The 17028-nt window shown below is 42.9% G+C and overlaps 1 protein-coding gene across 1 annotated transcript; it reads left to right on the top strand.

Annotated features, from left to right (window-relative positions):
* The first annotated feature begins 2354 nt into the window (after positions 1-2354).
* Positions 2355-16384, top strand: golgb1 (golgin B1). Its single transcript, XM_072455159.1, has 20 exons — positions 2355-2491; positions 3020-3098; positions 3691-3879; positions 3953-4066; positions 4142-4306; positions 4395-4517; positions 5979-6092; positions 6508-7174; positions 7252-7328; positions 7636-7687; positions 7769-12686; positions 12793-13204; positions 13285-13518; positions 13597-14439; positions 14526-14719; positions 14787-14946; positions 15031-15125; positions 15204-15275; positions 15397-15487; positions 15581-16384. Exons 2-20 carry the CDS (start codon positions 3030-3032, stop codon positions 15716-15718), a joined length of 8727 nt encoding a protein of 2908 aa, XP_072311260.1. The 5' UTR covers positions 2355-2491; positions 3020-3029; the 3' UTR covers positions 15719-16384.
* Positions 16385-17028: the final 644 nt, after the last annotated feature.

Below are 17028 nucleotides of genomic sequence, written 5' to 3'. Positions count from 1 at the left end.
GTTGTAAAAATGTATAAAGGAAGTAAATTAAAACTTTACAATGTAAATATGTACATATTATTAGTATTTAGACAGTTCATGTACTCTAAAACTACATTTATCCATATTAGGTTCAGTAATATGTTGATACAAATGTTCAATAACATGAAAAAAAGGTTAATAGTGGTGTGTAATCCCACATTTGTCAAGGAGTGTTCCATTGTAGAAAAAGGTTGTTGTAGTCATGTGGACTTTTAGAAAAAAAACGTTTCGACTCTCATCCAAGAGTCATTGTCAATTTGCAAATTTAGACCGGGAACTCGGATATTTATTTTATTCATCTCAGAAGAAAAAGTTGAGTGAGTCAAAACGTCTTGTTTTTTCTAAAACTGAGTCCAGATGATACAACTGAACTTTTGTCTTCAATGTTAAAAGTATAGTTCAGAGCTGCCCGGTGGTCCAGTGGTTAAGATGTGCCAGGATCCACGTGCTGGCCACAGTGTCGTGTGTTCGAATCCTGTTTACTGCATATCCTCCCTTCTCATCCTCATATCACTCTAAGCTAGGGGTGGGCAATTATTTTCCTCCGAGGGCCATATTCGAATCCGGGCAAGTAGCGGAGGGCCGGCCCGCGATCATTGGTGTGAAAAAAAAAAAAAAAATCCCAAAAATTAAATATCAAATAAAATATTTGATATATTTGACTTTGGTCAAATATAGGCTATTGAATCTATTATTTAATTCATTTCACGTCATATTTATTAAGGATACAAGTGCAGACAGCTGCCTGAGGGCAAAAAAGGAAAAAAAAAATGTTTTGTTTTTTTATATTACTTGGACAAGCTTGGCGGGCCGGATTGAAAGACCCGGCGGGCCGGATGTGGCCCGCGGGTCGTAGTTTGCCCACCCCTGCGCTAAGCTGTCCTCTCTAATAAAGACTACGGGCCAAAAAAATCCTTTAAAAATATTTTTTAAAAAAGATAATAGTTCAATAATTGATGTCAGGTTCAGTTTGTTGCTGAAATTGTCCAACGTTAGATATGAATACATTCCACACTATAAAAATATAAACATGCAAAACATATTAAAGATATACCACAGAAAGATAATCTATAGTGATTTGTTCCAGTTCAAACTTTGGCACACTGTTGCCACAAGAAACAATACAAAAAAGGTTATTCCAGACTAACTGCTTCATAAACAAATTACATAGTTATACAAGTGGTTCTCCTCCTGAAGAACTGGTTCTCCTGAAGAACTGGTTCTCCTCCTGAAGAACTGGTTCTGCTCCTGAGTGGCTCCAGCTCCACTGTCTATCTCACGTCCGTCTGAAGGAGTCGGATCCATCCTTCACTGTGGAACTCCTCCAGGTTTCTTCTTTTACCCCTAGGAGTTTTTTTGTAGTTTTTCCTGGCCGTGAAGGAGGGTCTAAGGACAGGGGACTCTGGGACATCGCTCCTTGTCCTTTTGGACATTGTTTAATCCATTTTTCACTGTCACCCTCCGAGACAACTGCTGTTGTGATTTTGGGCGTTACAAAAATAAATTGAATTGAATATAAAAATACTTAACAAAACTTTGGTAAATATGTGACTTTTTAAATCAATTCTTCTTTAGAGTTTTGTATTTTAGTGGACTGCAGCATGGCTGAGGTTGCATCACTTGTAAACACTATCACGGCTCCTACAAAAGATATCACGAAAGTGCAAAATCAGACCTTCAATAGATAAACACGGCCTGATAATGGCCAAACACATGTAAAGTGTTATAGATAAAATAAACAGGACTTAATAAGGCCTCGTTATCCTTCATCCTTCAGAGTTTACATCTTCAGTCTTTTTATATCTTAAGTCTTGAGTTACTTCAGTATTCCCTCTGGCTGCCTGTCGGGGGCTGCACACATCTGTCCGGCCCCGGGAGGCCCTCTCCTCCGGCCCCAGGTCAGGAGGCTGTAGAGGGAGTCAAACATGGAGGTGGTGTATTGGGCGAAGAGGCCGATCCAGCGCAGCGCCAGCACCATCCACCGGACAGAGCGACCAATGAAGGCCACAAACACTGAGGCGTAGTGGGCGAGCAGCAGCAGGCTCCTCCCCAGCGCCCTGCCTCTGTTCACAATAACACTCACTCTGGGCTCATGCACTGCCATGTCTCTGCTTCCTATTTACTTTACGAGATAAATGTGTTGGCGTTTCATTCAAAGACACATTTTTTTTCTCTTGATGGTCCAGTTGCACTTGTAGACGGCCCCTTGTTTGCGCAGCTCCTCCGTGTTTGCGCAGCTCCTCCGTGTTTGCGCAGCTCCTCCGTGTTTGCGCAGCTCCTCCGTGTTTGCGCAGCTCCTCCGTGTTTGCGCAGCTCCTCCGTGTTTGCGCAGCTCCTCCGTGTGACCAATGAGCGCACAGAAAGTTTCGTTTCCGGGTGTGTTTGGTGATGTGGCTGTGCTCTGGGAAACGCAGCCGAGGAAATAAACCCAATAAACGCAGAAGCATTTAGCCGGGTCGCACTCGTACAGGTGAGTCAAAGTACATCCTTCATACTTTCGCACATAGCGCATCGCTCCTTTGACGCATTGAGTCACAAAAGAAAGCTCAAAGCGGGGGCTAAAAAGCTTCTTATTCACTTGTTATTGATGCTCTGGCGCTAGCATCATGCTAACTTCACCGCAGCCAGAGCGAAAACGAGCGTAATCACGTAGTGTCCCCTTCATACCTGGCGTCTATCTCGAGACACGGATGTTTTCAACATTCTTTTTGTCCCTGGTTGTACTGAAACATCGCTGCTATTTTCGCGTTAGCTAAAGTCTTTGCAGTGCACAAAAAACACGACGCAGCCGCAGTGGTTCGTGGCTCTCGGGAAAGTTCGGCTGGTTTCGTCTTCGCCGAGGACACGGGAAGAGGTCCTCCGCCAGTGTGTCATCTGATACAAGCGCGTGCAGAGATGCGCCCAAACTTAAATCACTAAATACTATGCGTCATATAAGAGAAGCACAAATGTAGACTAAATTATAATACGTCACAATATGTTGCGTTATAATTTTCAGTGCCAGCTCAATGTTCAGCCGTCTGGCAAATGTTCTCCATGAGCTCTCTGGAGAGGAAGGCGCTGATGGAGACTCACAGGTCAGATGTTCTTCATACTTATCGTTTCTATATTCATAATAAAATTTCACTTTTGGGGCGAAAGAATGGGTAAAATGCAATAAAGTGTACCTTAACAGTATGGCCTAAAATGCATCTTCTTTACAGAGAAAAATAGTGAAAAATGCAATTCTTTTTTTTTTATTAAAGAAAAAATGAATGAACCTTAATAATTATTAATACAGCAACAAGGTACTTAATGTAATAAGGGCTTCACAAGTCATATAGGCCTAACCTGGGCTGTTGACAACAGATAGAAACTCTTCTGATATTACTCTGGCATATTTACAGCTGTGTAAAAGAAAGTGTAAAATGTACTTACTATTGCCCAGACTTTTAGGCAAGGGGGTGTCTTTAGCACTTTCCATTGACATCTCTTAAAAATCTTCCCATAACACTCAGATTGTAGGTCTGCACTTTAAAGACCTAAATCAACATTTTATTTTGAATGAGGGGTTCTTTACTGCTTATTGAATATATCTGCTTAATTTGAATGCAAATCCTCCAATTTTTTCATAACTTTTCTAAACCTTGCAGCTATTACATTGACTTTGTCTTTATCATCCTTTCTCAGGGAGTACTTGAGCCTAGACCTCCTGCTGGTGACGACCCCGCTTCTGAATCTGAGGCACCGGAGGAGGCTATGGAGAGGCTCGCTCACTTGGAGCAGCTTGTTGTCCAGCTAAAGGAGCTAATCCGGGATAAGGACTCTCAACTGCTGCAAAAGAATACAGATCTGACCAATAAAGATGCTCAGATTAAGGTAACTATTCACCTGGGGCTGGTTTTATTAAATATATCCCAAGTCCATTTATACATTAATTTTCCCTCCACAGAGTGAAAATGAAGCAGCTGAGGCTCGCTTCACTAAGCTTAAGTTACAGGCCAAAGCAAAGATGGCATCTCTCACTAAACAGATTAATGAACTGAAGGGACAGGGAGGCGTAGCAGTAAGTCAAATTTGTCTTGGTATTATTGTTGGCACGTGAAGTCATTTCTTTTGTTCATTGTAATTTCTTTATCAGACTCCGGACAGCTCATTTACAGGAGCTGGTGAAGCTTTAGCGGAGGAACTGCAGGAGCTCAGGACTAAACTGAGTCAAGCAGAGGATGAAAACAAGAATCTTCGAGACTCACTACAGGCCACAGAGCAACTTCTTCAAGACAAGGAGTCTGCTCAGGCAGAAAAGGTGCAAGGAAACACAGCCACACTAAAGAAACCAACCCTAATCTCACAACTAGTCAGTGCCAATAATGTTTTTGTTTTGTCTTTGTCAGATTCAGCTATTGCAGGCTGTGGTTTGTGAAAAAGATGTACGTTTTCAAGAACAGATCCAAAAGCACGAAGCGGAGCTGCTACAGGTCACTTCAGAGTCTCACAGTAATGGAGAGCTTCAACAGGTGTGGCATACAGTTAGTTTATTTACTCATGTTTTGTATTCAGTAGATGTCTTCTGACCTTGTTTGTAAATGGTGCTATACAATACTCTGTGACAAAGCAAAACAAAAAGTGAATTCAGGGAACAGTGTGGCAAGTTAGCGATGTGAATAGAAAGCTTGGGTAAAAAAACAAAAAAACATCAATTGTAATTAAATTTGAGGTGTGAAAGTATGACAAGTATGAATTCGCATTCCATAGTATGAATTCGCATTCCATGGAATTAATTCATTCCATGGAATGCGAGGAATCATTGTTCTCGCCTGGTTTCTTATTGTTATTATTATTCATGGTTTTCTGCCACAACTCTGGCATTTTTGACCCCCTGAACATCGATGAAAAGTCCCACATGGGGGTATAGACTCGATCGGCTCCACCGGTGTTAATTGTGGTACCTTTTTTAAAGAGCGCTCTTGTAGTGTCTCCTCTGTAGTATTAAAATTAAGATTCTTAGTAAAAAGTGTGGAACCAGAAACACTTTCTTCTTTTTTTCACTTTTTCCGTGTTGACAGGTGTCTTGTTGTGGTCAGGGTCGTGTGTGTGTTTGCTCCAGGCTTTTGGTTTTGTGGGATCTCCAAACGACTAGCACATTTCCACCGTTACTCTGGACGTGTCCATGAAGCTTTTGTGAAAATGTGTCAACGCCTTGTTTGCGTCTTCCTCGGATTTGAACCCGTCAAAGCCAAACTTTCAAAACTTGCCATCTTTAGTGAACTTCAGTGTACAGTCAGTGAGCGTGCCAAAAGCAGCAAACATAATTCGAAATCTCTCCTCCTTCATCCCGTTGGGAAGGTTAACAATGAGTCGCGACATAATTTCCGTGATTGTTAATCGCCCAATTAAATGTTTAAATGTAGATTTATTTAGATGTCAACCAACACGCATGGCTCCTCTAGGCCGCCATGTTTTCCTGCTTCTTCTTTGACTGGACTGTAACGTGGCGTGTTGACATCTAAATAAATGCTAAACCTAAGATGAGGCCAAAATTATCTCGACTTTACTTCTACAATTAGAAAATGTAACTGCTCCAACCAAATTAAATACCTTTTGAGCAGGTTTAAGTTGAGATAGATCTATTTTTACCAAGCAAATCAACTCACCAGTGCATCTTTGTTCTCTCCTGTTCATTCATGTGTTTGGTCTGTGCCCTGCACACTTGCAGCTCAATCTGCCTAGGGCCCCATCTGCTGGCTGGATTGGAGATAGCCTACTTGGACCAGAAATTAACTAAAGATAATAACAGAGTGGGAAAGAAGAGTGAAAGGAGAGACATTAGAAGTAGGGCTGGGCTGGACTATTTGACACATACTGTATCCTCCCTTTTAAAGAATATGTCTGCAAAAGTAAATACATGGTCATATTCATTCATTGACTCTAGAGTTAGTGTACAGTCAGTCCAACCGCTTTGTTGCGTCCCTCTTTAGACCCTTCACGCGGCCCAGAGGAGGTGTGAGGAGCTGGAGGAGACTGTGAGCTCTCGGTCTCAGGTGCTGGAAATGCTTCAACAGGAACTAAACAGTGCTGATCAACAAAAACAGGTATGGTTCCTGTTCGACAAGCCTTGCTTGTTTTTGCATTGTTTCATGTATGCGTGTTTGATATTGTTATATAAAAATTCATTATATTATAAATTCATTATGTGTTGGGAGGGCAGCACCTTTTATTTATTTTTATTCCATTGATTTTAGTGTGTTTGTTTGATTTAATTTTCTATTTGATTTTGTTTTTATATCTTCTTTTATTACTTTTATCCTATTTATGCCTCTGTAGTCTTTTACCTCGCTGTGAAGCACTTTGGAACCCTCTGGTTGTGTAAATCGTGCTATATAAATAAAATGGATTGGATTGGATTTAGAAAACATTTATATTTGCTTTTTAACTATAATTTTATGTTTTTTGTTCTTGTTGCAATTAAATACAAATACCCTCGTATCGTTTATCTATTTTTCCCAGATCTTGACCAATCAGTTCCGTCAAATGGAACAGGAGCTCACAGAGTCAGTCAGATTGAGAGAGGAGGAGAAGGAACAGTTGATACAGGCACAAGCCAACATTTCCTCCCTTAAAAACAGCCTGGAGGTCTGGGAGGCAGAGAAAGCTGAGATGGCCAGGCTCCAGAGTGAGGTGGTTGCACTGAAAGATGCTGAGCTTGTTAGTCAAGAAGCTCTGCATAAGGAGAGGACAGAGGTCGCAAGGCTGGAGCAAGAACTGGCTCAACTGAGAGAGTCTGAGGAGGCGCTGGAAAGAAGCCGGACAGAAATGGAGCGTGTTGAAAGAGAGCTTGAGTCTGTTAGGCAGGCAGAGACAGAAAGTGTGACTGCTCTGGAGCGGGAGAAGTCAGAGGTGGACAGGCTTAACAATGAACTGATTGCACTCAGAGTACAGAGAGAACAGTTGCAGGAGCAGAGTACAGCAATGAATGAAGTTTGGAGGCATTTACGTTCTCTGGATTTGGGAGAATCTACAGCTTCAGATGAAGGCCCCGTTTGCATTGACCCTACTCTGTTAATGGAGACTGTACAGTCCATTGAAGCTCAGCTCTTACAGTTCAAAGAAGAACACACGAATAGTGATGAGAAACGATGCCTGGAGCTTACCCACAACATTGGTATCCTTCAAGGTTAGAGTCTCTATAACTTTAAAAACATACCATTATTGGAGTAATGACACTAATGGTCTATCTGGTCTTATTTTCAGAACAATTGGACAGACATGCCAAAGATGACGTGGAAGCATCATTCAAAATTCAGCATCTGGAACAACAAATTAAAGAGGTCAGTGACTACAGAGGAAATTAGCTCGACATATTCGCTTTTAGATCCAAAGCATGAACTGGCATTAAAGTTGGTTGATTCTTTAAGTAAGATGATAAAATAAAAGATGTCCTTAAGACATGGCTCGTCTGCACAGTTCTATGATCCTCAGTGTCTAATCCCTCCTCACTGATCTGCTATGGTGTCGAACTAATGTCAACTATAGATCATACTATAAAGTGTTATTGTTTTTCTTTGGTACTTTTAGTGTCTTATTCGCTTAATTCAACCGTGTCCAACAAGTTAAAGCAATATTTGTTCTTTACAGATGTCTGAATCTGGTCATGGTGCTAAATCTTCAGAGGCAGATACTTATACAGGTACTATAGGGCAGCCATTAAGATAACAAATCAACTAAAATGTATGGAGAATAAATACATGTATTGTTTTCATTTCTACAGAGCGCATCTCTGTCCTGGAACAACTTTTAACGGAGAAGGACGACGAACTGTCTGCCTTAAAAGCTTCTCTTGCCCAGAAACATGAGTCTGCTGAAGCTACAGAAGTTCAAACTTTGGTTCCGAATCTGAAAGACAAAAACGATGCATCTGCTCTTCAGGACCTCTTGGAGGAAACCCAAGATGAGGAGACCACATTAGTAGCTGAGGATACCTCTGTTCTGTCCGCTGACAATGGGAGTAGTCCTGAGCTGATTGGGACACAGTCAGAGTCCCCGGAGGAGTCCAAAGCCTCTTCAGATGAGATGGTGGCAAGTAGCGACTCTGAGGTGGCCCACAGCAGCTGGACACTTCTAGAGGCTGTGAACCAGGAGGGAGGACAGGAGTGGCCATCTGTGTTACAGGACTTTAGTCAGCTGCAGTCATCATGGGAAACCACAAGCATGGAGCAGGAGTCGTCCACAATTCAAGTTGAGTCTTCATCAGTGATTATTCAAGAGACCGTGGAGGTTCACCTGACCCAGCAGACTTCCTCTGTAGCGCAAACTGTCTCTTCTAGCCATGTCTTTGCTCAGGTCTTGGCTGAAGAGCTACAAAAAAGATACAGTGAGCTGCTGGCAGAACTGCAGAGGCTTAGGCAGGAAGCTGGTGAATCACAAAAGAAAATTTGTGCTTTGAAAGAGGACACCGATACACTTATTGTTGCAAAAGAAGCTGCAGAATCTCAGACTTCCTATTATGAACAAGAGCTTAACAATATCCGAGAAGAGCTGAATAATGTTTCTCTGCAAAGCAGTGGCATAAAAGAAAAACAACACAATGAAATGCAACTTTTAGAAGGGCAAATAGCCATTTTAAATAATCAGTGCGAAGAGAAGGAGGAAAAGATAAAGGCCTTGAAAACAGAACTAGGAACTGCACATGAGTCATTGTTAGAGCAGCAGAGCCAGGCACGGATGCTTTGTGTCCAGCTGGAAGACCGAGAGCAGTTCTCTTCTGAGCTCGAGGAGAAGCTGAGGAATGTGGAGTCCTCACAGAGCAACGATATCAACAATGAAACACTATTAAAGAAGGATTCAGTGATCAGTGAGCTACAGCAGCACCTGAGTGAAAAAGAGCAGGAGATTATAGTGCTCAATGATAGTATGTCTACTAAACTCATTCAAGCACAAGAAGACAGATCTTTGGTAGACAGTGAAATGAATAAATTGAAAGAGGAAATGCAGGAGCTTAGAAATGTAGTAGATGAAAAATATACTGGTCATAGCCCAACATCTCCAGATGCAGAACCTCTGTCAACTTTACAAAGAAAAAACGAAGCGCTAGAAACCCAACTTACCAACACTAAGAAGAAATTACAGGTGGCCCTTGTGCAGCGCAAAGAACTCATGAAAAAAGTGGCCTGTTTAGAAGAAAAAGTTGCTGACCGGGATGTTGGGGTGGAAAAGGAAATGGACAAGTACGGAAACAAAGAATTTGAAGAAATGGAGGCTAAGCTTGCTGAACTTCAACAAGCTTTGAACGCCAAAGAGGAGGCAATTGAGAGTCTGGAGAAGAAAATAAGCCAACAGGATCATGTTCTTGCTGAGACACTTTCCCCAAACAGAAATATAAGTGAGGAAGATGAATGTTCCCAGCAAATGAATATGACTGTGTTACAATCGCAAGTGGCCTCTCTTGAAGCCGAGTGTGACACGCTTCAGAGGAAGGTCCAGGAAGCCCAAGAGTCCCGCAAAGACACGCTCCGCAAAGCCAAAGAGAAAGACAGGCACCACCGAGAACAACTAAAGCAACAGAAAGAGGATTACTCCGAGCTGATGGGACGGTTTGAAAAGCAAAGTGACGATAATGAAGTTCTTCTCCAAACTTTGAGAGAATTGCAAATGAGCCAGGTGCAAGAAATCCAGTCTTGTCAACTGTCGCAACAGGAGGTTAAAATCTCAGAGAAGTCTGCTACAAATGACTGGGGACAGGAGGACTGGGTTGACTTTACGGCCCCTGAGCCAGTAATGGCCCAGCAGCCATCTAGTGATGAGAAGAGACCAGAGCAGGGTCAGGGCGCCTCTATTCAAGTGGAAGAGTCAGTGGATGCACTCAGAGAAGAAGTCTATGCTTTACAAAAGGCTAATACTGAATTGGAAAATAAATTGGCAGATACACATACTATTTTGTCGCTCAAGGACACAAAATTATTGGAATTAACAAAAGATCTGCAACAACTGAAAGAAAAAGAAATGCAGATAGATATTGTTTCTGAAGAGCTGAATGCTCTTACTGAAAAATATCAACAAGCTCAGTCTTGCGCCATAAGTCTAAAGGCCGAGATGGACGCCGCTGTCCAAAGGGCTTCTGCGGAGTCTGCATCCTCCATTGCAGCCCTTCAGGCTGAAGTGACTGATTTTAAAGTGTTTCTTGATAATAAAAAACATGAGATAATTGAGCTCAGTCAACAACTTCAAGAGCAAACCACTTTGATACACTCATTGGAGACGGCTGTATCCCGTAAGGATGAAGTAATTGTCTCTTTACAGGAAGAACTGAAGGCAGAGCAAGAAAAAACTCAGAGATTAGAGGTGGAGGTCCCACAGAAGCAGGAGGAAGAAAAAGACAGTGAGACAAAGCTACAACAGCTGCAAAGAAAACTGCAAGCAGCTCTGATTAGCCGTAAAGAGGTGATCAAAGAAAACAAGACTCTAAAGGACCAGCTAGCCACCACTGAGCATTTACTTGCTGAGCTGAAGGAGAAAATTACTGCAACAGAACAAGAGCTGGAGAAGATCCAAACTGAACGTAAGAGATTGATCAATGAGGTAGACCGATTACTCCTAGAAAACCAAAGTCTGGATTCTTCCTGTGAGAGCCTTAAACTTGTAATGGATGGCATACTAAGTGAAAAAGACAATTTTCAGCGAGAGGCTGAGCTTGCCAAAGAAGAGGCTACTCGCGCCTGCAGAGAGTGGGAGGAAAAGGTACAAGGCATGAAGGAGGAGTATGAAACTCTGCTCAAGTCTTATGAAAATGTGAGTGATGAAGCAGAGCGTGTGAGACGGGTTCTGGAAGCTGCCAGACAGGAGAGGCAGGAGCTAGCATCCAAAGTGAGGGCGCATGAAGCATCGAGGCTAGAGGCTCAACGACAAGCAGAAGAGGCGCAAAAAGAAGTGGACACAGTGAAAGACAAAATGAGAAAGTTTGTCAAAACAAAACAACAGAAAATACTGGAGTTGGAAGAGGAGAACGAACGACTGAGAGAACAGCATGAAAAGTCCCCAAATGTCTCTCCTGATGACAAAAGCCTTCAGGCTGAGCTTGAAAAAACATGTGAGGAGCTGAGAGCTTTACAAACTGAATTGGAGGAAACCAGAACTGAAAGAGACGCTTTAAGCCAACACATTGAGGAGTTAAGGGAAGAACTTGGACAAAAGGAAGGTAAAGAAATGATTTTGAGCGAGTCTACAGCCCCAAGCACCGCTGCAGTTCCAGAGGAGATTGTAACTGATCTGATTGCAACTAAATCTGAGCCATTAGAAGGCCATAATGAAGGCCAAGAACATGAAGAAATAACTTTAGATTTATCAAAAACACACGTCATAGATGGAAATTCCCCAACAGAAGAAAAATCTGAACTTGAACAAATGGAAAACAAAATGAAGGAAATGGAAACTGCTTTAGCTACAGAAAGAGTTCAGTGGCAGACACTGGAAGCTGAATTTAAGGTTCAATTGGCTGCTCTTGAACATGATATTGAAGAGTGCAAAACAAAGGAAGCCACTTTAGAGCAGTCACTTCACCACAGCACTGAGCGAGAAAAAAGTTTGATAGAGGAAGGTGTCAGCAGAGAGGCACAATTCAAAGAGCTCCTTAAAAACCTGGAAACTGAGAAGGACAACCTGGAGGAGCGTCTGATGAATCAGTTGGCTCAGCTCAATGGCAGCATTGCCAGTTACCAACAGGAGGCTGCAGACCAGCGGCTGCAGCTGGAAGAGCTACGGCGTGAAGTAGAGACACTGGAGCGGGAGCGGGCTGAATTGGAGTCCCAGTACCAAAGTGAGCAGGCCCACGCCTTGAGGCTGGAGGAGGACATGAGGCAGGCCCAAAGGCAGCGGTCAGAGGCTGAGGCACAGAGTGGGCAACGGAGGGAGCTGGAACAGCAGCTGCGTTCTGCTGAACGAGTGAAAGAGGGAAGTCAAAGCCGATCACGGCAGCTCGAAGAGCTGCTCCGAGAGAAACAGCTGGAGGTCCGCCAGCTTCAGAAAGACTCTATTCAGTACCAGGAGAGGATCAGTGAATTGGGCCGAGAGGCTAAGGCACTGCAGATTAGTCACGATGATGTGCTGAAGAAACGGCAACAGGCCCAACTTGAGTTTTCTAAAACTGTGGGGGATTTGAAAAGAACTGAAGCAGAATTGTCTGACTGTAAATCTCAGTTAAATGATGCCTCGAAACAGTTGAAGGAAGCTTTGTCTGATAAAACGACTGTAGAGCTAAAGACCCTGGAGAAGGAGGCATCTCTGAAAGCTGAAGCTGAGGAGACTCTGGACTCTGTGAGATTCAGGCTGGGAGCTGAGCTGAAAGCTATAGAGCTGAGACTAGAAGAGTCCTTCAGAGAGAGGGAGAAGGAGGAGGACGCCACAGCAGAGGCCAGAGAGAAGGCAGAGGCAGCGGAAAGACGGGCACAAGCGATGCAAACTCAACTGGACGAGTCACTTGCCAGATTAGCTGCCTTCTCTCGCTGCATGTCCTCACTGCAAGATGATCGAGACCGTATTTTAGATGAGGCTCGTCAGTGGGAGAACCGCTTTAACAGTGCTCTCCAAGGTAAAGAGGCTGAAGTTCGGGAGGCTGAAACTCGTGTTAAAGCATTGACAGAACAGCTCCAGAAGGAGACTGCGCTGAAAGAAGGACTTCAAATCACTACTGGAAGGTAAAACATTTTCATTTAAAATTCACTTTTTAAAATTTAGGTTGATTTCTAATCATCCTCCCTACAGTCAATATTAATACATATAATACGATGTGTTTGTTTTTAGTTTGGAAAAAGCTGACAAAGAATGGCAACAGAAACATGAAGAAATGGGCAACAAGTTGAAAGCCAGTGAAGAGTCTCTTGAAAATGAGAAGAGCCGCCTGGAGGAGACCACCTCTGAGCTGCAGGCTGCACAGAACCAAGCCCTCGGCCTTCAAAAGGAAATAGAGAGTTTGCATCAGAGGACAAGAGCGCTGGAGGAAGCAGTTGTTCGTTTACAAACTGAAGTGGATCAAGCCAGAGCTGAGCTGAGAGAAAGAGAAACTGAAGAGAGACGTCTGTGTCTAAATTTGGAGCAGCTAGAAGCGGATCTGCGCTCCTCCAAGGCCCTGACTGAAAACCTGCAGACGGAGTTAAACGAGAAGGAAAGAAAAGAGGTTGAGATGCTAATGGAGAAAGAACAAGCTGTCACTCAAGTATGTATTTAATCATTAAGTTTAATGTATAGTAACTAAAAACGAAGCTCTTTAGTATCAACCCTTTCATGTTATTACAGGCTGCGGAGGAGGCCAGAAAGGAGGCTGAAGTTAGAGCACAGGAAGCTGAGAAGGAGCTGGAGCAGAGAAGAGTGGAACTGCAAGAGCTTGCAGACAAACTGCGAAACGTTGAGACCGAAAGTAACCAGAGTAAAACGAGACTTGATTCGTTCACAAAGGCCATGGGCTCTCTGCAGGATGACCGAGATCGAGTCCTTAATATGTACAAGCTGCTGGAAGAGAAACATCTTCAGGTAATTGTACATTATAATTGATATATTCACAACAATAAAACAATCTTTTGTATATTTATTGTTGACTTCATATCGCAGGTGATGATGGAAAAGGATGGTCTGATCCAAGAAGCTGCTGGTGAAAACAACAGCCTGAAAGAGGAGCTGCGCTCGCTGCTGGTGCAAAGAGACGACCTGTATGCGGAAAAAGCCAAGCTGGCTGCTCAGCTTCATGGATACCGTGAAGAGCTCAATCAAGTCCTAAGCATGAAAGAGTCTCAACACAAGCAGCTTTTAGCAGCCCAACGCCAGCGCATAGCCACTCTCGAGAAGGAACATAAAGAAATAGAGAATCAGCTGAGGAGCCTGAGTGTGGCTAAGGACACAGAAGGGCACAGTAGACTGGAGATGGAGACTCTTAGTCAAGCAGCTGAGTTCAAAACACCTTCACAGGCGGCTGATGCCCCAGGAGCTGAGGTGGAGAAGCTCAGAGAGCAGCTGCAAGCTGCAAGAAAACAGGTGACTGCTCTGGAGGACACTCTGCTCACAGAGAGGGAAGCGCAGGAGAGCAAGAGCAAAGAGCTGGCAGAATTGAAATGGGAGGGAGGTGTGATGCGCACAGAGTCTGAGAGTGCTCAGGAAAGGGTAGCAGAGCTGGCCCAGGACCTGCTGGTTGTTGAACAGAAACTACTGGAGCAGAAAGAAGTCACCACACAGCTCAGAGCAGAGAACCAATCCTTTGCTAAAGCCATGGCCTCGCTTCAAGATAGCAGAGACCAGGCTCTAAATAAGGCGCAGGAACTGAGTCTGAAAGTGGAGGAGTTTGGCAGAGCGAGCAGCCACACAACGAAAAGTGGATTAGCCAGCTCCATGGGATCCACTGGGGAAGTGTGGGGTCTGAAAAATGCTCTGCAGGCCCTGCAGAACGACAGGGAAAGACTGGTGAGATACAATCTGATATGATAAATCTGTGCACTATTGAGATTTTTGTGAGTCCATTATGTTTGCCGTTGCTTGTTTTCCATCAGCTGGAGCAGCTTGAATCACAGGCCACTGAGCTCAAAAAGCAAAAGTCAGAGCTGTCCCGGCTGGGTGCAGGAGAGCTCATTAAAGTCAGTCAGGAGCTTTTTGAGGAGAAAGAGAGGAACAACGACCTGCTGGGAGTCATTGCAGAGCTGGAAAATGCTGTCAAAGTGGGCATGCAGGAAATTGACCTACTACGGTATGTTTCAATCATTTCACTTATCTGATATTGAATCGAAGGCAATACTTGTGTATTTTATCTTCAGTGTGGAACGGGTGGATATTATGGCTCAAGCCGAGCAGCTAAAACAACAGACTCTTGCCACACTCTCTGAAAGAGACCAACAACTGCGCCATCTCACTGCTATGCTGGATGAAGTTCAAAATAAAAAAACTCAACTTCAAGAAGAACACTATCAAAGACAGGTATGCAAGTCACGTCATTGCTCTGGGTGTATATAATTGATTTAAAATATGGTTATGTTGTTTTAATTATGTTAATTGTGACAGGGAGCAGAGGATGGTGCTCCTGGTGCTCCACAACAAAAGTCTTCTGCTCTGGAGACTCAGGCCTATCGGGAGGAGGTCCAGGAGCTGCAACGGAGGTATTATTCAAACAAATTGTCCACAGAAGTCAAATTAAAAACATCTGGTGTAAAGCTTATTGTGAATTTTCACACCAGATTAGAACAAGAGACCCAGCAAAGGTTAACTGCTGAGGAGCTACTACAGGCCACACAAGATCGACTAAGTCGGTATGAACTGTACATAAAGTAAAACATGTATATGAGCATTTGCATCTTCGGGGGAACAAATTTCATGTGGCTTTTAGTTTAGCACATTCAGTCACGTTAATATTTCTATTGACATTTTTAGTCAGGGCCAGGCTAAATGGCAGTTAGCACTGGAAGACGATCCCGCAGAAACTGCTGTCTTTATTGAGCCACCGGAAGGCGCTGTCACTAGAGTAAGTGAAGCTATTCATTTGTCATTATAATTTCTGCTCTTGAGAAGACTTGTAGCATGTACATTGATCATAACCCTGTGTCACGCTTTTCAGAAAAGGAGAGTTGGTCCAGGCCTGGTGCGGATGTTGAGAGTGGCGTTCTGCTCTCGCCAGCGCACGCCTCTTCTGCTCAGCCTCTATCTCCTCACTGTGCACATCCTGCTGTTACTGTGCCTCAGTGGATACCTCTAAAAGCCTTTTCACTGATGGGACACATGGGCCACATGGATTAAGTCAAAACCTAAGCCATTTTTTGTTTTTATTCCACACAAGTGTTGCACTTTGAAGTATAATTTTAACTAGCCAAAGTTTACGCTGTAGATGTTTGGTATGAAATGATTTGTCATCTATTTTCAACTTAATTTCAATGAACAGTATGTTTTATGGTAAGCTGGGGTCAGAAAGGGACTGAGTTGTACATTTTCCTTAGCTTGAAAGGAATGAGTAGATATTGAGAAAAGTCATTTGGCTATAGGAGTGTTCCTGTGCCTTTTGAAACTTTAATACTTGATACAAAAGGGTCACTTTATGTTAATGGCTTAAGGGTTTGGGACATATTACTCTCGTCCAGTCTCTTCCTCTTCTGCTCATTTTATGCACAAAAAAAACGGAGCACAGTGCAATTACATTCCTTTGAGAAGATTTTCTTTATGTCCAATTAAGGGGACATTTTACCAGGGAACACTGCTTTTATAAACTTATGTTAGATGTCTTACTTGGGATCTTCAGCATTCAATATTAAGGGATTGGACCAATACTGTAAAAACTCAACTGATGTTGCCTGTTTTATGGCTTAAATGTGGAGTACTGAAATACATTTTAACTGTACATTGCATTTTTAAAGGGCTGAAAAGAAAAGATCAGACGTATACCCTGTTTAAATGAGTTTTGGATTCATCTTTTAATTGGTTTGCTGTACTATTTCTAATTTATTATGCTATTGCAGGGCATTCTCATGTATTGCCTACTTTGTTACCTGGCCTATACATTAAATAAATAACCCATAGACAATATTATAGTAAGGTTTATTACGGTTGGCATTAAAATCAATAAAGGGTATTTTTATGTGTAAAAGAATGTGTTCTGGCTGGCTTTTTTTCAATTCAATCTATATCTGCCCATTGTTAGCGGTCCACAAACCCTGCACAGCGTTTCTGACCCCGTGTGTTGAAGTCGAGTGCGTAACAGTGTCACTGTGTGCGCCTGCCCCCAGCACCGCCCATCACACAACTGTCAAAAGATCTTTTACCAATTCACACATCTCCACCACACGGCTCGCTGACACTTTAAAGGTAGGGTTGTGTTTAAAGGAAGGCTTGTGTTCAGGTTTTGGTTAAAATTAATACTCTCATCTGGGAAAGTTGTTTTGCACTATTCATGGTTTTCAGCTTCCTGTTTAGTGTTTTAATTAAAAATATTAAAAATATCTGTTTTGTTTTGAAGTGTTGATTGATTTCCATCACTCTGAAACCCATGGATAGGTTTTGTGCTTATTATGCAGC

This window comes from Eucyclogobius newberryi, unplaced genomic scaffold, assembly GCF_026437365.1.
Source record: "Eucyclogobius newberryi isolate DKJ021-1_F unplaced genomic scaffold, fEucNew1.0.hap1 SCAF_2, whole genome shotgun sequence".
Taxonomy (NCBI): domain Eukaryota; kingdom Metazoa; phylum Chordata; class Actinopteri; order Gobiiformes; family Gobiidae; genus Eucyclogobius; species Eucyclogobius newberryi.
Note: the sequence above shows the minus strand (reverse complement) of the source record. Positions and strands in the feature narration are given on the sequence as shown.